The sequence below is a fragment of the Pungitius pungitius genome, chromosome 1 (assembly GCF_949316345.1).
Source record: "Pungitius pungitius chromosome 1, fPunPun2.1, whole genome shotgun sequence".
Taxonomy (NCBI): Eukaryota; Metazoa; Chordata; class Actinopteri; order Perciformes; family Gasterosteidae; genus Pungitius; species Pungitius pungitius.
The window spans coordinates 14099775-14122944 of record NC_084900.1 but is presented as its reverse complement, the minus strand read 5'-3'; the positions used below and the strand labels follow the sequence as shown (position 1 = coordinate 14122944).

The 23170-nt window shown below is 49.5% G+C and overlaps 2 protein-coding genes across 6 annotated transcripts in view; one reads left to right on the top strand and one right to left on the bottom strand.

Moving 5' to 3' along the window:
• Positions 1-1132: 1132 nt before the first annotated feature.
• On the bottom strand, positions 1133-9324 carry LOC119223801 (transmembrane prolyl 4-hydroxylase-like). The gene is made up of 9 exons (XM_037481229.2): positions 8330-9324; positions 8157-8238; positions 4917-5119; positions 4752-4842; positions 3459-3621; positions 3180-3365; positions 2666-2756; positions 2461-2584; positions 1133-2131 (listed from the first exon to the last, which is right to left on the bottom strand). Exons 1-9 carry the CDS (start codon positions 8744-8746, stop codon positions 1911-1913), a joined length of 1578 nt encoding a protein of 525 aa, XP_037337126.2. The 5' UTR covers positions 8747-9324; the 3' UTR covers positions 1133-1910.
• Positions 9325-10727: 1403 nt separating this feature from the next.
• Positions 10728-23170, top strand: part of LOC119221929 (cyclin-dependent kinase 17-like) — a 29265-nt gene continuing 16822 nt past the window's right edge. The window contains exons 1-3 of one of the 5 annotated variants that reach the window (XM_037478139.2): positions 10728-11076; positions 16066-16242; positions 18736-18900. In XM_037478139.2, coding sequence (XP_037334036.1) covers positions 16098-16242; positions 18736-18900 — 310 coding nt within the window. In that variant the 5' untranslated portion in view covers positions 10728-11076; positions 16066-16097. Of the gene's footprint in view, positions 11077-16065; positions 16243-18735; positions 18901-20900; positions 22693-23170 lie in introns of those variants that run through there. The other 4 variants (XM_037478140.2, XM_037478142.2, XM_037478143.2 and 1 more) reach the window with 4 other exon arrangements.

Sequence of the window (23170 nt, the reverse complement as noted above, 5' to 3'; positions counted from 1 at the left end):
TTGACATGCCAAACAATCCTTTAAATCACAAACATATGTTTAACTCATCGTACGATATTCCGATTCCAGAATGAGGCCCCGTGTTGGGCACCGAGGGGGAAGGGATCTCCATTAGACTAACAAAATGAAACTATTGTTCTCGGTTGCTAAGGAGACCACACATGGAAGGTGTGCAGCAGCTCGCTGGCCAGTTAGCCCAGTAGGCTACCATTAGCTCGCCCACTGGCCAGTTATCCCAGTAGGCGACCATTAGCCCGCCCACTGGCCAGTTAGCCCAGTAGGCGACCATTAGCCCGCCCACTGGCCAGTTAGTCCAGTAGGCTACCATTAGCCAGCCCACTGGCCAGTTATCCCAGTAGGCGACCATTAGCCAGCCCACTGGCCAGTTAGCCCAGTAGGCTACCATTAGCACGCCCACTGGCCAGTTATCCCAGTAGGCGACCATTAGCCCGCCCACTGGCCAGTTAGCCCAGTAGGCTACCATTAGCTCGCCCACTGGCCAGTTATCCCAGTAGGCGACCATTAGCCCGCCCACTAGCCAGTTAGTCCAGTAGGCTACCATTAGCCCGCCCTTCTCCGGAATGGCGGGAAACGAGGCGGAGGGGCCGTTAGTCCCGCTCAGTCTCTGCATCACAGCGAGCTAATGTAAAGGTGCCCTAAACCGGTTGCGAAAGCCAGAATTAAAATATTTCTGCACTGGAGCCAGTCCCCATGAGGAATGGGCTAATATTCCTCAGGAAGGCTGTAAGAAGCTAAAAGGCCAAAGGCGGCTCTACTAAGTACTGAAGAGGCTTATCATGAAGGGGTTGATTCATTTTGAGAATGCAGTAGCCATTAAAAGCTTCATTTTGTGCGGAATTTGGATAAAGCCCTTGTAATGTTAGTTTCATTGAACTACTTAAACAGTTCTTGTGTAATTTGATGAGAAATTGTTTATTTGGCCAATAAAACTTGAATTATTGAATATCTAGGAACTGGTGCTAACGGGATAATAGTGCCGCCAGGTTCATATAAATCTCTCTCTCTCTCTATATTTATATATATATATATATATAGATAAAAATCTCAGGACATTTGCTGTACTGGACTTTGGGGGACATCTGGTGGTGACATGATTGATCACACTGACAAGTACAACATACATTACTTTATGTTTCATAAAACAGAAGAGAATACATTAAGATGCAGTGAATGACACCAGCTTTAATAAATACACATTCTTTCAACTTAAATAACGCTCAAATAAATACTCTGAGATAATTAAATATGTGACATGTGAGGATACAAAGGATTTGGAATATTGAAGGACTGGCCTCCCACATTCAGTGTGACGACAGCGCATCAAACCGTCAATAAATAATGTTTCATGATAAAAAGCTCATTAACTCTGGAAGCAGAAGAACAGTGTCAGAGGTTTCTCACAGAAACACATTCACGGATGAATATTTTGATATGATAGTAGACAAAAGGCTTCAACCCTTTAAAGGAAGTAAAAGACTAGTACACATAAATGAAGGTGGGGAAGGAGGTTGTATCTCTTAGACATGACTGCTTTAGCTTTGTATATGTTTATCTGATTATTCATCAGATATTGATTAGATAATGGCAGTAGATTTTAAATCTAAATCTACATAATTAATATGTAGTTATCACTTAGCTGAAACCAAGAGTTCTGCCAACCACAATTCTCCATTGTGATCCATACAAACTCGTGGTGGAATTTACTTTGTATTCAGTAGCTGAACATTAAAAACAGGAGTGAAGCGAGACTCATTCATCGTTTTGTGCAATTTTTCACTTCAATTTTGGACATAAAAAAGATCGGCGATGCCTCGTCGGATTCGTCAATGCAAAGGGGACTCAAGTTTTTTTTTCTTTAAATGGGCTCTGTCTGGTCCGGCTGGAGCTGGCTATAGTTCCTGGTGGAGGTCCTGGTGGAGGTCGCTGTGAGGGAGCGGTTGGTAGTGCTCCTCCACGGCGGCCCGATGCCTCTGAGCGGCGAGTCTCTGGTAGCGGGTCTGCTGCCGGTGATCAGGGTCCACGTTCACCCAGCTGTTGGCCGTCCACTTCAGGCCGCGGGAGACGGGGCAGTCGCCGTGCAGCGAGTACTCGTCCAGCTCCCCCATCCAACCTGGGGGGGTATCACATAAGGCCTCATTTGCATATTTAAACACATGTCATGAAACCTGTAACACAATAAATGCTCCTCTTAACGTCTTAACTAGGACTAGATTGAGGACTTCAGTGAGACACAATGGGATTGTTGGAATGCAATAACATAATCCCGTCAGCCCGGGACTGAAGTTTAAAGAGTGAAACGTAAGAGGACAGAAGTTGATAGTCAGCTGATCGGCTGACTCCTCCCACGAGTATTTCCCTCACTGGGTTTATGTAACCGTTGTGGGCGACACATATTTTCAGGGATTAAAAACAGAGTAGAATAAACTTAAGCCTCCTCACCTCTTCCATCGGAGAGGTGGTTGTACCAGAGCAGAGCGGTGCCGGCCGCGGGTTTGATCCTCATGTTCCCTCTGACGCACGTCTCCCGGCTGTCAGTCAGATCCACTCCATCCTGCTCCAGCGCCTGGGACACACAGCAGGGGGGCCAAGGTGGGGCTGAGCATCATTTCACAGGCCGACAGGGACGGAGTGAAAGCAGACTCACCTGCTCCTCGTAGGTGCGGTTGTCAGCCACAGGAAAGGTGGTCTCACCCCCTTCCTCTACAGAGCTCAGGTAGAACAACATGGTCAGATACCTGGAACCACAAGGACACGACACTGCGTCACACCATGGGTCCTCACACATCATTAACAGCGCCAATGGAGGAGCTCTGCACCCGCAAACAGGAAGTGAGTCAGCGAGTTTAACACTTCCTTTTTTACTTTTATTTCTAAGAATAATTCACAGAAAGTTTCCAGACTAAACCACCAGCAAAAGGTTATTTTAACTTTCATTACATGTTACACTTTCATAAACATGTAAAGCTACAAAAATGAATAGGTATACATTTTTAAGTTTCTTTCCCTTATTTTTATTTCATACGATTGTGAAAATGTCTCCTTCAAACAACTATTTACTCAAAATGAGTGACTTTTTGACGAATGGAAGCCTCAGACGCTGTGGGAGGATTGAAGGTTTGAGTGTGTGTCTGATCTCACACACACACACACACACACACCTGCAGGAGACCGCCGTGAGAGCTGACGCGTTCCCCGCCAGGCGCGAGTGCTCGCAGGTGGTCTCTGAGCGGGCGGCGCTGCTGTCGTGGTGGGCGTCGCTGAAGTCGCCGTGCTCGTAACGAATCACCTGCAGCGGCTCACTCAGCTCGACCAATGGGGAGGGCAGACGGGTCAGACCAATCAGTCTGAGAGAAAGACACAGACGCTTAATGAATGATGAATGCGCGTGTGTGTGTGTGTGTGTGTGCGTGTGTGTGTGCGTGTGCGTGTGCATGTACCTGTTCCTGAGGCTCTGCAGCACATGGTGGGATCCGGGGCCTTGGTGGAGCCATGTGTGTTTGTTTCTCTGTTTGAAGCCACTCTGCAGCTTCCCGCTGCGCTGCTGTCCGGGGCGCCGGGACTGATCATAAACACGGCCAAAGTCCTCCAGGGTCAGCAGCCCTGCCCCCCCCCCCCCACACACACACATTTTATCCCACCCATAAAGTGCAGAACTAACATAACCATAAGTGCAGACATAAATGAGCGTTGTGAAATCATGATACCACACTTTCAGTAACACAACAGCTTCAGTTTAAAAGTCCTGATTATCATTATTTTTTCTATTATAAATATTGGTTAATATCGCTTCACAAGTCTGAAGGAAAATCTCCTGTTTCCCATTAAATATCCTGTTCTGATGAATTTATACCGGTGTCAAGGGAGAATTTGGAAAAAGTCCATTTTTTCACCTTGCCTCCTAAACCGTTGTACCGATTAGGAAGAAACATTATCGGGATTCAGCTCACTAGTGGGCCGGCCAATCATCATCTACCTTACAGGACGTGTCCTCAGAAGAGCCTGAAGCTCTCTGAAAGACACAAACCAGACACCCCCCCCCCCCCCAGACCTGCAGGATGCGTCATGACGACAACTGTTCTGAAAACACTCAACAGGGGGCTCCAAACTGGTGCATGGCTGCAATGACAGCTGGCCTCAGCTGGCTGAATACTTTATGACTGAAGAATTTGATGATGAAACAAGCGTCTCAGGCCTTCTTAAAAAAAACTGAAACCTGCAGCTGGGTTTTAGAAATTGAGCTTCTATCCTGAACCTGGACTGCAGCTTTGTGCTAATCTGGACCCCCCCCCCCCCCCTCCGGTGCTCCATCCTTTTCCCTCTTTGTCCCAGTGCCTGCGGTTACTTTCAGCTGAATGAACGTCTGTTCCCCTGGGAGACCCCCACGCCTCGACAATAGCTCAGGGGGGGGGGGGTCTGAGCAGAGCTGGACGGGTGGGTATGAAGAAGAAGGGGTTTGGAGGATAATCAACTTTTAATGAGATAGGATGCGGCCACATCCGGCACAATGGCGTCAGGTCACAGCTTCTCTCACATAGAGGGGACACTTCCTCTCAGCAGCAGAAGCACAAACCACACGTAAGGTTCTGCCTCATTTCTCCTTCTCATTCTACTTGTGTACTTGATATCAGGTTGTAAAAGAGCTCAATCCCAAAAGAACAACCTTTAGATCCACAAATGAAGAAAACATAATTTCAACTTTACTGTGGGGGCACACACACACACACACCTACCTGTTGGACGGGCCTCCACACCAGAGAGGATCTGCCTCAAGTTGTCTGGGTTCAGCCAGGTTCCGTCCTGAGAGTGCGAGTGACTCACAATCTGGACAAGAGAGCACAATGTTGTTTTCCCCCCGTTGGAGAGCGTTCACTTCCTGTCCTTTCAGTCCGTCTCACCTCCTGCTTCTGCAGCAGCCCGTCCTGGTTCAGGTCCAGCAGGCTGAAGACCTCCTCCGTGCTGAGGGACAGCAGAGGCTGGCTGGCCTCCTCGAGGCCCGGGCCCGGTGCCGCGGCGCTGGTCCGACTCTCCGTCAGACCCTTGAGGCGAGCCAGCTGCACCACCATGCGGCACTCCTCCTCCGACAGGAAGTCTGGAATCTCTAGAGGGGGGGCGGGGGGGGGGGGGGGGGGGGGGTGTTAGGGCGCTCTGCAGACACCTTTCTGAAGGAAGTGGTATTTATTCTGGCTTTTTAATCACAACTCAAAATGGAGAGCTGCATCTAACCCTAAACACACAATTATGGAAATGAAAGAGGCACATTATCATGAGCCTCCCATCGATCAAAGAGAGTGCTTCAGAGATTATGCAACGCTAAACATCCGCTCTGGGTTCACACACACCTGAGACGGAGAGTGAGTGACTTGAGTGGATTAGTGGATCTGTGTGGACGAGGCAGCCTTGATCTGTCAGACTAAGTGGATTACTTTAGATTAGCCAACAGAACCGTCGGGTGTGAACGGTTTGATCAGTGCTACAAGTAGCATGATTAGCATGTGTGTGCCCAGAAAAACCACATGAACATCTCATGTTTTGACAGTAAACGACCAACATGCGAGTCGGAGTAGCGCTGATCCCGTTGAATGCTTCCTATTGGCCTAAAGTGAGCTGGTTAACGTTGTCTCGCGCTTGATGCTGATGAACGACACGTTTCAGGAGGTGCATGAGTACCAGAATGCTTCAATGGATCTACACACACACACATAATGACCCCCCCCCCCCCCGTCAGCCCCCAGAGAGTCATCTGTGGAGTAGTGTATCCCACGGAGGGAGACACAGCGGGGTTCTGGGAATCTGTACTTCCTTACGGACTTCCGCCTCGTCTCTAACTTTGAGACACACGTCCTCGGCCCCCGGCTTCCGTTGGACGTACTCAGATGTCCGTGTGAAGGAACGAACTAGTGGTATTCACTCGGGATGAAAGGGCCTCGACCTTACAGTAGACACATTGTTTGTCACGCATGTCTTTTTACACTCTACCCATTTGTCCAGTCAAGCCTCATTAATCTGGATAACTGATATAAATGAAGGGGCACCCCCCCCTCCCCCCTTCCGGAAAGGAAGTGACCTGTTTGTCTGGACAGGAATCAGGTCACGGCTAACGCAGCAGGGCCACACAACAGCAACTCTTATTAACGAATCAATGAAAAGTGGAGAAATAAATGTTCAGCACCACAAACACCGGGGGGCAGGAAGGGGGGGGGGGGCATTCAGTGCACTCGACCGTCTTCAAACAATGACGGAACAAGAGCTCATTAGTGTAGGTCGCTTAACGTCCTGTTTTAGCTTCATCGTATCCTTGTTGTTGTGGACGTGAACACACTCAGCAGGTGAGGGGAGGGGAGGGGGGGGGGGGGGGTGTCAGAGTGGGACAGGAGTTCCACCACATGAAGGCAGACACAGGGCCGTCCACCTGAAAGACAATACAAGCATCTCTTGAAGTGTGTGAGCCCCCCCTACACCTCCCCTTCCTATGCAAATCACCGACCCCACTATAAATACTTGTATCCTGCCAGCCTCTCCTGCATTGTCTCTGTTGACCGACTGCAGGAGCGCTCGTCTGCCCCCACCTCCCTCACAGGATGACTGCAGCGCTCCGTGCTCCTTCCACCACAGCCTCCTCTCCTCCGGCCTCCCTGCTGCTGCTGCTGCTGCTCCTTCTGCTCGCCGGCGGAGCGAGGAGCGGGCCGGAGGGCAGACCTGGGGTGAAGGACGCGGGCGGCTTCAGGGCCACAGGGTCTGAGGGCGCACTGCGGGGGCCGCGCGGCCCCTCCCGCTGCCTCCCCATCCCGCCGGGCATGGCCCTGTGCCAGAACATCGGGTACGACACCATGAGGATGCCCAACCTCCTGGGCCACGAGTCCCCGGCCGAGGCGGTCCAGCAGAGCGCCAGCTGGCTGCCGCTGCTCGCCAGGGAGTGTCACCGCGACGCCCGGGTCTTCCTGTGCTCGCTGTTCGCCCCCATCTGCCTCGACAGGTGAGTCCTCCACAACACCAAGGACAGTGCACACAAGTAGTTGTGTGGTAGGAAATGAGAGATAACAATTATCGCCTTTTTCTCAGTTTAGAGAAAACTGATTTACCCCCCCGGCCCCCCAGGTTCATCTCGCCCTGCAGGAGTCTGTGTGAGTCTGTGCGGGACAGCTGCGCACCGATCATGAGTTGCTATGGTTACCCGTGGCCAGACATCCTGCACTGCGACCAGTACCCCGCCGACCACCGGATGTGCATCTCCTCCGCCGCCGCCGCCAACGGCTCCGCCCACGAAGCGGGACGCAGAGGTAACGAGCCGAGACGCACGCGAGACACGCACGCCTCGGCGGGCTTCATTCAATGAAGCGGTCACACTTTATTTTACTGTTTCAGTGCCCCAGGCGAGCTGCCGGGACTGTGAGCTGGAGGAGGCCGCCTCCCCCAGGGACACGCTGGAGACCTTCTGTCAGAGCGACTTTGGTGAGTATCGTGTTCTTTCCCCTCGTCACAGAGAAGCTGACACGCTCATCCCAGGTTTGTGTTTATCTGCCCCCCCCCCCCCCCACACACACACACACACAGTCGTGAAGCTGCGTCTGACACGGCTCAAGTCCAGCCCGGGGAGCCTGTCCCAGTTCTCGCTGGGCGCCAAACTGGACGTCCTGAAGCATGGGCCGCTGGTGGGGGGCCAGATCCGCTCCCGCGTGCAGCTTTGGCTGGAAAGGGACGCCACCTGCGTGGGAAACATGACGCGCCGCAGCCTGCGCGGGGGGGCCTTCCTGCTGACCGGCGCCGTGCAGGGCGAGCGCCTGGTGGTCGCCAAGGCCTACGCCTGGCAGAAGCGGGACAAGAACCTGGTGGCGGCCGCGCGCAAGTGGAAACGTCACAGGTGCAGGAGCCAGGAGCGTGCACATCAAACAGCTGCATAGCGGTTAGGATCCAACAGTTGTGAATGAGGCCAAACAACATGTGATGCAAACTTCTCTGGAAGTGGTGGAGAGAAGCAGTCAGCTGACCACACACTGTTAAACAAGATGTTCAATAGAAATGTACATATCTTTGAATTTTAAGCAAATATCGCTGGTCTATATTTGCACGGCTTTGAGAGCAATTAAACGTGATATGTTCTAAACCCATCAATGTGCCGGTCGTTAATGAAGACTCACCGAACAGCAGAGGCTTCAGGCTGAGCGTCCTCATCGCGTGCGTTCTGTCCGGCACGAGGGACACCTGCTGCACGTGTCCCACCTGTGCGGATGCACAACAAGGGTCGTCATCACATGCACGAGCAGCGGCTCTGTGTCACCTGCAAATATGATGCAGCAATCCGTGTTCTCACCCGTATCCCCTCGATGCGCGGCAGGCTGAGGCTCTGACCGTGGTCCTCCCCGGGCGGCTCCCTAGAGGCCGGGTCCGGGGGGGGCATAAGGGTTCCCCCGTCTTCCACCGACGCCGGGGGGCCCGCGTCGCCGACGACGAGCTCGCCGGGGCCGTTGTTGTAGTGCACGTAGAGCAGCAGGCCGATGACGTTGAGAATGTACATGTGGAAGAACACCATGACGACCACGAAGTAAGCCCGAGAGCACACGCTGCTCCTCTGGATCTGCATTCGGGCGGAGCGAAAGGGGGCTTTGAGGGACGGTGGTGGTGGTGGCAAGTCGTCGTCGTCGTTGTTGTTGTGTTCTTCTTCTTCATCCACCTCCTCCTCCTCTTCCTCCACTACCTCTTCCATTAAATCTTCTGGCGTGTCTTCCATGTTGAAATGGGGGAGCCGGTTGTATCTATTGACAAGGTAACGCTGCTGTCAACGTCTGGTTCGTAGCATTAGCCCGCTGCTCGACGTTAGCAGACCTAGCTAACGTGAGCTAACAGGGAAAACCTCCGGGCGCTTCGGACAAACTCGACACCGTCGTCTCCTCTGCTTTCTCCGTACAGCCGAGGAAACTCGGCGTCAGTGTGCTGGTACTTTGGTGTCGTTTTCCTTTTTGAATAAATGTGTCATCGTCAGCTGAAGTCCCTTGAATTCCGTGTTAGCCGCGGGCTAGCTAGCTTAACCGGCTGATGCGCTGCCCCTGACAACCTGCCTAACAACAGGACGGACGTCAGAGGAGCCGTAGCTCCGCTTCCGGTGCCCCGGTGAAGCCGTTAGCGGCTTCTACCGGGCCACGCCGGTGTTACACCGAAATCTGTGACCCATCAGAAACTGTGACCGCAGAGGGCGCTGTTTCGCATCGTCTGCTCCTGCGTGCTAGACAATGGAGGGGGGAGAAGAGTCCACGGATGAAAGCATCATATTGTAGTGTTAAGAAAAGAAACAAAATATTTAATGGACCAGCACATTGGCTAAGTTGTCAGAATATGTGACCCCACTGTAACTGCTTAATAAAGGAGTTAAACTTCAAAATATTGTTTGGGGTTGGTATTTCATCCTTCACATTACCTAAACCGGATCCAGTACTGATACGGGGAAGACCTGTCAGAGCCTGTTACAGTAAAATGAGAGTAAAAGTTCCCAAAAAAAGGTACTGTATTTGGAACTAGGAATCAGCCACTGATATGTGACAATAGTTAAGTTTATTTTAAATCACACCACAGCTTCCGTGGAAATAATTGGCCTGAAGGAGTTAGGTATTTTTAGGTAATTGCTTCCTCTAAACTGATGTCTCTGTTCTTAATTGAAATCGAAACCTTTGTTGTTCCATCTAGTTTAACCCACAATGACCTTTCTGATAGGACTAAATTACTTATTACATTCCCCCTGCAACTCAAATATGAGGCGAAGGAGGGTCAATATGTCACCGAACTTATACGTGTTCCAAGCAAATGTGATAAGGAACCAACCATCAAAGTATAAATGATGTTTGATCATGTTCATGTCAGCAGGTGGCGCCAATCGCTCAAGTCGTGCCTCTAGATGTCTGGACCTAAACTCCTGTACCTAATAAGTGAGAGCACATTGTGAAGCCTCTTCATCTTAATCTCTACAAATATTTAAATCGTTTGGTCATTAAGGGTTGAACCGCTGGAGGAAGCCAATATGTTATATTTAACATTTACATTTATATTTAACATTTATATATAACATTTAACATTTACATTTAACATTTATTATTTAACAACTTTGTGTTACTGCCAAACATTGTACTTGGAAAAGGTGTTGCATGTATTTACACGATTTTGTCTCCAAATGTTTGAAAAAGTGACATGTGAATATTGTCCTGCTTTTTTTATTCATATGATAACGCTTAATGTATGAAAACTGCGCAGGATTTTAGAACGTGCAACATTTTACAAACGGCGACCCATACATGATGGGTTTTACCCCCCCCCCCCCCCCCCTCACTGTAACCGGAAGTAAACAGTACTGATACGTTTGGGGTGTTTACCTTTATTTATAAGTGTATATATTTAAAAAAAAATATTGTTTAACAGTGTTTATAATGCTTAAACTTGTTTTTAATCATATTGTGTCATATTGATAACACATTGATAACATTGATAACAAACGTTGGCCCTACATCTCATGTGTTTATATTATATTTATAAACTCCGGGACCTCAGGAAAAAAAATGTTATTTCAAAGAAACGAAACGTGGTAATTATTATTCTATTTGATGTTGATGCCAACTGGGAAATCTCCATAATATCTCTGCGCATGCATAATTCATCCAGAATATCCGTGCAACGGGATCCAGCCCCCCCCCCCCATGAGTCGGTCTAACCCTTTCTTTATATTATTCTACAAAGAGAGAGAGGAGGGAGGGGGAGGGAGGGGGTTAGAGTCTATAACCCCTTGCGGTGTTTTCCGGGATCACGCCACCGCTTCCACTCAGGATCCACAGCCTCGGATCCAGCGGACGGGACGGCGTGCTTCACACACGCGCATAATGCACCAGCCCGGGGCACCGGGCCACTGCGACACGAAGTATCCGACCCAGGTCCGGTAGGAACGGAACGGAACGGAACGTATCGGCCGAGCCTGCGCTCCCTGCAGAAGGAGTTGGAGGAAGTTGTCGCAGTGATCGAGTCCCGCCTGGATTACCGGACCCAGCGGAACAAAAGCCTCCTGCAGCACGCAGCCAGCAGGTCGGTGGCAGCGGGGCTTTGGGGTTTCTTTTTTTTTTGGGGGGGGGGGGGGGGTGTTGATGCTTAGACTGTCTTAAATCCACGTTTTGATCCCGTTGGGACGCAAAGACGAGCTCGAGCGTGCTGCGATCACCTGGCGGTGCAGGTGTAGTTCTGCGTCCGGACAGACTCGCGGACGTTTGTGGCTCGTCGCGGCCGAGATGCGGACAGCGACGTGTAGAAGTGTCGGGTCGGTGCTCGTCTCTACGTGGGTGCACCGGTATGGCGGCGTGTCACGCTCACCCCGCCTCTGACACGCTCCTCTCCGCGTGGAGGGTCCGGCGCACAACTTTCCTCCCCCGCTTTGCCTCTCCTCCTCCCGGGGACTCGCGTCAGGAAAACACGGGGAGAGGAGCTGACCGACAAGCCGCCGGGAGGCCCCGGAGGGTCCGGAGGCCCGATGCCGACTGCGCGTCTCCCCCATGGAGCCTGTCCGACCCCCGGTAGCACGACCCCCCCCCCCCCCCCCCCCACTCCCCCCATGACATTCAGGGTTACCAGTTGGAATGTGGTTTCTGACTCCATTATTCACGCTCCTCTCTCCGGGGCGGATGACCTCACTAATGAGCGGGGTGTAATTGATGGGTTATTATCACCGTGAGGAGCCTCGGTACATTCCGACATGTCGACATCACTTCTAGTTCTACCTGTTCGCCGCGTGCTCATGTAACTCTTCTTTTTAATGATGAAAGATTAAAGTTCTCTTTAACAGCAGCGTCCTTCTCCGTAATAATGATTATAACAATAATCCAGTTTTGCTACTTTTGTTATGATTTTCTATATAACCACCTACGTCCCTTCTGCTGATCGCCTTGTAATATGTTCCACCTCTCCTGGTGTAAGGGTTCCTCGGAGCCCTCTTGAGGTTCTATCCAGGCCAAACAAAGGTGTCAACAAGAACCCACTCAGGGGTTAAACTAAAGACCATTCTATGTTCCACAAGAACCCTTTAGTCTTCAAGGGGACATCCACCAGAAGGTTCTGTACGGGATCCTTTGATGCGCCATGGGTTCATCTAGAACCCACTCAGGGTTCTGTTGCTGGAGAATCTTTCAACCGTTGTGTCAATAATCCTTTGAGGGTTCATCCAAAGACTTTCAGGGGAACCAAACTCTCCTAACCCGATGAAATCATTTAGTCTCCCAAAGGATCGTATGTATGTTCGAACAGAAGACTCCTGTCCAACAGCAATGGGATTAAATGTGATTGAATGGGAAGTTTTGATATTGATTTCATCCACATCATCCGTCACTAAGTGATGTTACAGTGACCTCTGTGTGACCCCTCTGAGCTAGACCTCCCCAGAGCCATGATGGCTCCTCCATCCTCCTGCTTCATCCTCTGTTTTGCTTCAATCTTCTCTGTTCTCCTCTGTCCTCCTTCCTTCGTCCTCCTGCATCTTCATTCGTCCACCTTTGTCCTCATGTGGCTCAGTTTGGTATTTTCTCTGATGTGGTACACTTATTGATGCTTTTACATGATCTATTGTTCCCAGCCGTGTTCATCTGCTCTTTATAACCCGTTTAGTTCCATTATCTTCTGCCAATTCAGTAGAAACTGAACAGACGGGTCAACCTGAGGGACATTGAGAAAACATTGGCACAAAGACCGCATGATCCGAGTCATGTGACATAACAATCGGCCCTTATTCACAAATAATTAACACAGACAGATAAAGTTTTACAGCGTAAACATGACACACCTGTGTTAAGGTGTGTTGGATTCAGGGCCAGCGGGAAGAAACAGACTTCCTGATGACCCTAACAACGTTGACAATTAGGTTATCAATTTTTGAATATTGATGCATCTCAGAAGCCCTTTTTAACCCCCGGCCCCCCACCTTGTGTTTAGTGATTCATCTTCTCCCATAATTACTCCTGTTTTAAACTCGTCCGATATTAAGGGACAGAAAAGAGGCCAAGGAGGAGCGCCGGCCGCGCGAGGAACAACTTTTGTGTGCGCGTGTGCGTAGGATTCTGTAGTTGGGCAGATTTGGGCATTACTCATGCATCCTCAGGCCGCGGTGCCAGGCGGCGTTTGGGAGTGCCACTCAGTGACTGTTCCACTCTGCCACAGTGCACGTGAGTGCACGTGAGTGATTCATGGCAGAAAGATGCTTGTCTAGTGATGGAAGAGAAGCGACGACATCGGACTGAAGCAGAAGAAGATCAAGACTTGGTTCACTAAATATCCATTCCTGTTCCCATCATTGGGATTTCTCAGTCATTGTACTCAGACTTGTGGGGGTGTTTAGAGAAAAGCTGATGCAGTGATGATGTAGTGATGTGCAGTATGAATCCTCTTCTGGAGGTGTCTTAAAGCTGCATTCCCTCTGACGTCCACCAGGGGCGACTCCTCTCTGCCCTGTGTGAGCGTGTCCTTCATAACTAGTAACTAGCGAGCTCCTGAGCTCTGTGTAACTACCTGTTCACACCTGTGAGGGCCGGGAGGTGTGTGTGTCTCTGTGTGTCTGTGTGTGTGGATGTGTGTGCGTACATGTTGAGGACGGAGGGACGTGAAGTGTGAATCCTCGTTTCCTTTCTCCTGCTCACCTCAGAGTCACAAACACTGTGGTTCCAGCTCAGGCCTGTAACCTAGCAACCCAAAATGGTGTGTGTGTGTGTCTTGAATAAATACAACCGTGTGCGTTTTCCTCCCTCGCAAACACACAGGTAACTTTTACCATCCTCATCCCGGTCTTTCTGTTTCTTTGAGCAGCTGATTGAAGATTTTAATAAATTCCAGCAGAAAGTAAAAGCAGCCGAGGGGCATTGGCGTCTTTTTGAAGTGGCAGTGGGAGGGGCCTGAGTCCTCCGTGTGTGTGTGTTTGTGTGGAGCCACGTGTCTCGTCCCACTCGCTGTGTTTCCTCTGCCCAGCTGCCACGTCTGAGACGCACGTTCACTTCCTGCTGCCTCGACCTGGTTGTTTACCACACAGAAATGTCCGACATCCCCCTGAAGCAAGAGTCTCTCCGAGGCCTTTTCCCACTGACATGTGGCTTTTGTCTTGAGGGGAGGGGTGTGTGTGTGTTGAACACAGCACCTAGACCACTGATGCAGAACAGTGTGGATTTCTACAGGGTGAGAGAGACGAGATTAATTATTCAGCATCAACGTGCATCATTACTTCTGTACTCAGTGCAGTCAGAAGCCAAGACGCTAAACTTTGAAACACCCACAGGCCGTCGAGTGAGGTCATGACCCCCCCCCCCCCCCCCCTGCCTGTACACAGTCTATGGTATCGGCTGATAGGGAGCACTGATCTCACAGTAACAGACCCTCACCACACTCAACGTGCATCACAGCCAGGAGTGCAACTCAGGAATGAACTAATGCAGCAGGGATTCAATGTGACACACCGGGGGGGGGTCACCTGAAGGGTTTCCCTCCCCGAGACTCCAGCTGCATCGCTGCTGCATGACCAGAGCACTGTGCCATTATCTGTCATAGTGTGTGTCTGTGTGTGTGTGTGTGTGTGGGGGGGGGGGTAGTTGAGGACGTACGGATGCAAGAAACAGAAGCGAGTTGGCGACATCACTGCGTATGTTTATCTGCATCATATTAACGGCCTTCACGCTGCGATAAACCGGCTTCTCCATCTTCTCCTGAAGGGAAGTCTGGGAACGACATGCAAATGAGGGGGGAGGGAGATTCGTTCCGTACTGATAATCCATAATCCTTTTTTTCACTTTTAGTTTTATTCTGGGGTTGGGGGGCTGGTGTAGACCGGCAGAGGGAATGTGGCGGGTGGATCTTCTCCTTTTGGACTAGAACCTGGTGACGTACCGGGGGTTAGAGCCCCCCACAGCTCGCTCCCTGAAAGGATAGAAGGGCTTTTGTTGAAGCCTCCAAGGATGGACACAAAGAGAGAGAGAGAGGGGTGTGTGTGTGTGTGTGTGTGTGTGCGCATGTCAGCTCTTATGGGTCACACAGAAGTAGAAGTGGAAGTGGAAGGGGGACAGAAATACTCTGCCGTGGCTGCTTCTAGCTCCAGGCCAGTACAGCGTAGAGGAACACACACACACACACACACTCAAAGACACTTATACTCTATATTCACATTTAAAATGTCTGCTGCGCACTCTAAACAATACATGTATATACAGTATATATACACACATATATATATACACATATATACACATATATGCACACACACACACACATATATATATATACATATGTGTGTGTGTGTCTGGCTCTGAGAGGAACGCTCCCTTAAAGTAGGTACTGACATCAGATTGTGATACGGACTCATAACGCTAGTTGTGGGTGCTATTATTTTACTAGACAATCATTGTGTACATGCACATGTATGTGCATTTGAAGTACGGTGATGGTGAAAGGAGCCTCCTCCACACAGTGACTCAAAAAGATGAAACATTCTGATCCAAACGCTGAGTGAAACAAACGCAGTAATGGAGGCCGCTCCTCCCCAGGTCCCTGAAGGCACCACATGCTAAAGCAACTTAAAATGTTGATGTCAAATGTTGTCCTAAAGAAACTGTTTCCTAAAAGCAGATTCTGTTAAAACAGTTCTCAGGGCTCTCCACTTCCTGCCACGTTAGCGTAGAGAAAAACAATGTGCATGTATCTACATATTTATATATGTATGCTGCTCCTCTCAGGGGGGGGCTGCTCCTCTCTGAGTCTCCGGGGGGCCTCACACTGGGCCCTTTTTCCTGCCCTAACTTTCTTTGTTGTTCTGTGGCTCTCTTTCTCTCCGGGGGGGGGGGGGGCATTTGTTGCGTGTTCGGGACTCGCCACAATAAGAGCGCGCGCTGCGTGAGCAAACACAATCAGCGCGGAGATCCCTAAACAAATGGATGGGAGGGAATGCGCCGAGGCGGCAGTGCAGGAGGGACGGCGTACAATGAAGGGTGCTGGGGCTGCTGGGGGTTCTGGCTGTTGATGATGATGATGATGGTTGCCCCTCCCCCTCTCTCTCAGGCCCGTGGGCCCTCGGTGGTGGTGTTGGGGCGATGGACAGGATGAAGATAATCAAGCGGAGGCTGTCCATGTCTCTGCGCAGCGCCCGGCCCGTCGACGACTCGCTGTCAGAGCTCGCCGAGCAGATGGCGCTGGACGAGCCGGCGGCAGCCCGGGACAACGGGGAGGCGCACGCAGGTAACACACGAGCACACGCACACACAGAAGAAGAGCCATGGCGTCATCTTCACCAGTCCCACAGTGATTAGTCTGACTGCGTCTGTGTTATGGCTGCAGAGGAGTTATTAAAGGGACGATTGTCACATGACCCATCAGCTCAAGGCCGCGAAAGGAGACACCTGCAGAAATGAAAACACACATCACATCCAGCTTCTCGGTAGACTATTGAAACACAACAGGTCATGAAACCTGTTACACAATAAATGCTGATTGTATAAGTGGTGAAGTTTCATGTGGATCACTCAGTCGAGAGACTCATTTATACTACGTTTATTAGTAAAAACATGGAAACGTATTTCTTTGAAGCCTGTTGACAGTATTCATGAGTAATATATATTTATATTATGTGTATTGAATGATACAAAGATCGTATGCATGTATGATGTAGTAAGTCGCCACACCTCACCCATATCTTCACCTCTCCTTGGTCACCATCACTCTTTTTCACTTTTCCATACGAGACAAGCCGATGAATAAGATTCTCCGATCAAAGTAGAAAAAGCCCCGTCATTATGGCAGCCATCTGCTGGTCGCCCTCCAATCCTGCAGGGGCGCTTCATGGGATGACATCACCTGTGTGTGTGTGTGCATGTGTGCATGTGTGTGTGTGTGTGTATAAATATATATATATAGTGAGAGAGAGGTTTCTTTTCTACATGTTGTTCTGCATCAGCCGATTAACCTCGCTGCAGCCATCTCTTCAGTCTCAAACAGTGAGAGCTAGTGTCTGTTCCAGAGGGCTCACGAGGGGGGGGGGGTGACGTAGAGGATGGGGAGAGGGACATTAAACTTTAACCACTGCACTACATGTTCTACAAGTTCCTTTGCTGCATTGCCCTCGCCGACCCCACCCTCTACAGAAGAGACACCCCAAACATTGCTCACAGAGATAATTAGCTCAAGCTGACCTCTTGGCGGACTTTTGTTACTGTAGGCGAGACTGTGAGGATTTCAGAGGAAAACAATAACTTATACAACTGCAAACCACTCTTTATGAGCACAAACCCAAAAATACATACCTGTGTAAAAGCTAATGAATTGCTAGCACATATCTGAGACTAATGCTAATAGCTAGCATACATGTATCTAATATATCTTAATGTGAGACTAATGCTAATTGCTCGCATTCACATATCTGAGACTACTGCTAATCGCTAGTATTCTTATACCTTAGACTAATGCTAATCACTTTACATATCTAATGTGACACTAACGCTAATTGCTAGTATTCACATATCTGGGACTAAGGCTAATCATTAGCATTCTCATATGTGGGACATATGCTAATTGATAGCATTCAAATATCCCGGCCTTGATTGTAAACTAAAATTCACTAACGTTTATAGTTTATTTTGTTGTTACAGACACTTCACAGCACTTAATCTAATCCAAACCATCGTAATAATATTCAGCATGATTACCACTAAGGATGAATATTAGCTAGTTTCGTTACCTTGCTATGGCCATGTGCAAAACGTAAATAGAAAACGGTCCAGCGGTTCATTTGTTGGTTTTCAATTGTCTCTCAGTGTAGAATGAGATCATGGTGGAATTAGCAAGCTAGCCTGCTGACTAGCGATCCCCTAAATGACTGAACTTAATGCTTCATCCACTCACAATTATCACAGCGTAGTTAATCGCATAGCTATGTTTAATCAACCGTTAGCACTGATTCACCAGATGTTGTAATGTTCTAATCCAGTATAATTCAGTAGTGAGAGCAACGGCTAATCTTAAGAGGCAATCTTTCAATTCCAGCTTGAACCCGTGGGTTTAGTCCGGCTTTGAACCCTCGTGCTTGGCGAAAACACTGGACTTTACGGTGCAATCGGGTTGGATATTGGGGATTATTTCCAAAGTTATGAGATATTTGGGCTTCTATCCACATTCTGTCAGAGAGGCCCACCAATACTAATGGATGTGAAAGAGAGATGATGATGTTACATGGAGGCAGGAAAGTTAATAAAAAGAATTATACAGCAACAGTTAGCTTGAGATCGTCTCTTTTCCTTCCATCAGTACCTCGCGGCTTCCCTTCACCTCACCTGGCCTGTTTCCCACAATGCACCCGCTAGCTGTTCCCTTGCATGCTTCTTTCTTTTTCAACTCCCCTTTCTTCAAAATCCGTCTTTTGAAGACTCAATATATTTTCCACTTTTCCCGCCTCATGCATCACATCATTTGCTCCTACTAAGTTCCTATCATCTCCTCACATTGTGCTGATCCCACTTGTTCTACCTTCATTGTGTCAGTGTGACCTGTGTCGACTTCTTTTTACTCCTCCTCTTTGTCTTCCTCTGTTCCTCCGCTCTTCATCCCTCTCTATCCTGTTTTCTGCTTCTGTGTCCCGCTCCTCCCTTTCTCACTTTCTGGCTTTCTCTCCCACTCTCTTCTCTCCTCTTTCTTCTTCTTCCCCCCCGGGTGGGTCTACCTGCCCCGTGCGTCTCTCAGAGCCCGCGGTGGTGTGCGCCGTGCACCCCCCCGCCTCGCACAGCGCGCCCTCCTTCCTGCGTCAATACGCCAGTCACCTGGGGCGCACCGCCCTGCAAAGAGGGCCGGGCGGCGGGCTGGAGAGAGACCGGGCCTACCTGAGCCTGCACAGAACTGGATCTCTGGGTACACACACACACATGCACACCTCACCTTCATCCAAATGTTGTCAGAGTAATTCTGAGGTATAAGTACACATACACAAATACTGGAGTAGAATTATGAGGTGTTTTTTATTGTACTTTTATGTGTCAGACTCCACACAGGCAGATATTGTTTATTGTGAAAGTTGCTTGAACCTTTTTATTTGTCAATAATAGTTACTTTAAATAGTAGGGACTTTATTGTTGCTGCTTAAACCACTGCATGCACAATAATGCTTCCATGCTTCCTTATGTCCAACAATCGAATCATTGGACATAATCTGCATCTCAGGCCGTCGCGACTTCTTCTCTCGCCCAAACACAGTCCTCCAGGTCACACGGACATTCGGCCAGTTTTCCTGCACACTTTCACTTCTTCTGTGTGTCGGTGGCTCAGCACGGAGAACTCTGGATCCTTTTTGCATTCACAGTCACAGCTGAGCGACGTCCAGCCAGAGCCATACTGCCAACCGTGCATGCACAGCTCCCACGTGCACGTGCACGGGTCTGAGAGACTGTGCTTACCGACACAACTTGGCCGTCCTCCCAACGTTTCCCACGAATGTGGAGAGCTAAAACTCTAATGACCTTAATCCAAAATTCAGCCACACTCTGCCGTGCACATGCTCCCACGAGCGCCGCTTCCCCTCGGCCCGCATGGGTTACGTAACGCCGCGCCATGTCCGGAGTGAGGATGCCTGCTGGAGATGAGGTCAGAGAGAAATGGAGCTCAGAGATTGACAGCAGGAGGCTGAGCCGATGCGACTCCTTCAGGAGGCCTATTAGCTCAGTGCTGCGAGTCCCGACTGAATGAACCGATAAACCCCCGCGAGGCGCATTGAGGAGCTCACGCCTCATCGGAACACTTGATCCCCGTTAAGGGATCAGCAGCTGAGCTCTGGATACGTTTGAACATTTGCAAAACTTCAGCTGATGTGATACCTGGGATTCAGTTACAATTCCTTTTTACATATTACTTTGATGATTCTAAACACGTTTGTCAAAGTTCTCAAACGTTGAATGCTGTCTAGATATACAAAAATAAAAAAAGCTTAATAAAATGAAATCAAACCAGACAGTCAATGGCAGCTTGGCAGTCGTCGATACTCGGTGCTGAACACATTTAGGTTAAGTTTTGGATACATGCAGCAGTACAATGCAGCAGATGCTCATCTGTGAAAGCTGATGTGGGGGGTTAAAGGTTAAAGGGGTTAGACTTTCCTATTTCCCCTGCTTTGTGTCTCAGTGCTAAGCTAAGCTAACCATCATCTGGCAGTGGAGAAAACGGGGTTTACTGCCCTTTAGTGTGGCCTTGTAATGTAAGATGTGATGGGTTGGAATAAAGGCTGCTCGATACTCCACAAATACCATTCGGTCTGACATTGCCCACAATGCTGAGAACAGTGTGTGGTAGAGTGCAGTGTGTGTGTGTGTGTGTGTGTGTGTCCTGCTGACTCACTGTGTGCCGCTCGGCAGTCGGAGCACGTCGCCCTCTTTAACAGAGCGGCGTGATGATGTAATCTCTCTCTCTCTCTCTCTCTCTCTCTCTCTCTGTCCTGCTGCACTAAGGAGCTCGCCCGCCCTCGCTCTCCTCCCCCCTGTAACTCGCTCCATCCGTCCACAGGAGTATTCCGTGTGCGTGGGCCTGCCTGCGGGGGTCATGTATGCATGGAGAGCTTCTATGAGAAGAAGCCCCCACCTCCTCCTGATTGTCTCCTCCTCTGTCACAGACCCCCCCTGTTCTGTCTCCACGTGCTACATTTAACCCCCAGATGAGCTCCTCAGACCCTGGTATCTGTTAACACACACACACCTCTCCCAGATGGGGGGTAGCTTTTTGTGTTGTGTGTTAGCGCTCGCTGCTACATTAGCTCGAGCCATGAGATAACATTTGCCTTTGAATGCCATAGATTTTCAAAGCTATGCCGGGAGACAAGGGGGAGGGGGGGGGGGGGGGGGGGGGCACTCAGGGCCGCCAGCTGACAGTCGGCTGGTCCCGGTAATTGAATAATAAGATTCCTAAGAAGCAGATAAAAGGTTTGGAGGTAATTACTGCAGTGTAACCTCTCCCTCCTTCCTGCCTGCGTTCCTCAGGGAGGTTTTATGCACTTTGAGATTCCTCCTCTCTCTTCTGGCGTATTTATGGATTGAAAAACAAATTTAAAACACAATGTGGACAACAGGGGTTCAAACAGAAATGTGCAGATGGATGTAGTGAGAGATCACAAAGACAGATCCAAAGGGAACGCGCCTACGCTCCATGTGCAGATGTAACGTGAGAACCGATGTCCTGTATAAATAATCTTTATTTGAATACACCTTCACCACGCAGGTGGATTAGAATAGTTTTAAAGACGTGTTAAATGAACAAGGATCCCGTTTATTTACTCATCTAAGCCTTGTATTGGATTAAGATCTAGTCTGTTTGTTTAAGTAGTCCTTTAATTAAAGGCCTCTTTGGAACTGGAGGGTTTGTGAGCTCCTCTCAAGGACAATGTTTTGTCAGGTAATGCAACAGGATTATTGACATGAACCAGAGGTGCGGTTTTATTTTCATATTTAAGGAACTACTTCCCTATTTCCCTGTGGAGATATTGCGAGTAAATTTGACATTTGACACATTCATCCTGCTACAAACACGTATTTTAATGGGCTTCTTGTGACACATGCAACATGGTTTAACAATAGTGGAGCTAACATTAGCAGAGTGCGTTAGCACATCCTTATAGCATGAGCACTGCTAAGCTAGGCTAGCTCCTGAAGGTGCGTTTCACTGGTTGGTGACGATCAGGTGACGCGGCGGTTCACCTTCACTCGTTTCCTCTTCATCAGGTGGACATTAGTCCTTTAAACGGATTCTGGCGCCGCTCTTTCTAAAAGTCTGATGTTTCTTCAGGGAGGCCTGTGGGTGGATGCGTGGGCTCCGTGGTGACGTAGCTCTGACAGTTGGGTGGAGCGCAATCTAATTTCAGACATGTGGGATGGAAGTTTTGATCCGTGCAAAGAAGACAAAGTGGAACACCGCCTCGTTGCTCCTGGAGGTCTCCATAATAAATGTGTGAATGCAGTGGGGAGGGAGGGGGGAGGGGGATTCACGCAGAGCGACTCTATTTCTGCTGCAAGAGGGACGAAGACTAAGTGGGAAGGAGCTGAGGAGAGAGAGAGAGACAGAAGACGATGAGATCGAGTGATTGAGTCCAAGAAAGAGGATAGCTCAGTATTCTACACCATCTCTGCACCCACATGGGGGGGTGGGTGGTATCACATGAGAGGGAGGAAAGTGGAGAGCAAGGTGAAGGGAGGGAGCACGAGAGGACTAAGAGAGAGACGTGTCTCACCTGTTTGTGCCATATAATCGTGTGTGTGTTGGACTCTGCAGCATTCTGCGTCTACCTCCTCGCCGTTTGACCTTCCTCAGTCAGCAGGCAGAGAGAGACTGCAGAGGGAGGGGGGGGGGGAGGGAGTGTCCACAGTGGTAAGTGGGCTAGTTGCATTGTGACCAGTTTAGTGGCTCAGGGACCCGACTCCTCGGCTCTTTGTGAAATGACTTCTTGAGATTTCTTTGTTGCTTTTGAATCCTCTGGGACGATGGCGCTGTCGGACACTCCCCGGGGGGGCTCTGCGCGTGCTCCCCCCGGTGGGGGGCACCTGAGGACAGGGGAGGCTACAGCGGGTGAGGGGATAAGAACTGGGGAGAGAGACCCCCCGCTGAGGCTGTCCTCTTTCCGCATGCTCCGGGCGCTGGACTCGTGCCGTCCTCCGGGAAACCAGATCGGTGAGTCCTCCACGTAACCACGGTTACCACAGCTCTCAGAACTCCTTGAGTCAGAATGTGGCTCAGTAGACGATCTGTAGTCCCCAGGTCCTCCAGGGTTTTATTTATTTAAGACGGGGATCCATTTTCACTACTTTGTCTCTCTGTGGTTTTAATTTCTCCTCAATTCAGCAAAATTGTCTCATTTGCATATTTAAACACATTCCATAAACTAGTAATACAATAAATGCTCCTCTTAATGTAGTGATGAAGTGGTGAAGTTTCATGTCGATTTCTACCCTTTCATTCTTTGACTCTCTTCACCCGTAGTGTCTTCATCATATGGGTCATGTGACTAAACTTCTCTTTAAATGAGTTTGTTCACACTGATCCCCAAACGTACTCTTACTCTTTCCTCTGTGGATTCTCAGAGACTCCGTTATACATCATTCATTCATAAAACATGGAGGAAACACAATGTTTTTTTATGGCTGTTGAT

Coding starts and splice junctions, on each gene's coding strand:
- LOC119223801 (XM_037481229.2), bottom strand. CDS start 8,746: ATGGAAGACACGCCAGAAGATTTAATGGAAGAGGTAGTGGAGGAAGAG. Junction 3,622..4,751: donor TGTGGAGGCCCGTCCAACAG/GTAGGTGTGTGT, acceptor GGGGGGGGGCAG/GGCTGCTGACCCTGGAGGAC. Junction 2,132..2,460: donor CCACCTCTCCGATGGAAGAG/GTGAGGAGGCTT, acceptor ATACCCCCCCAG/GTTGGATGGGGGAGCTGGAC.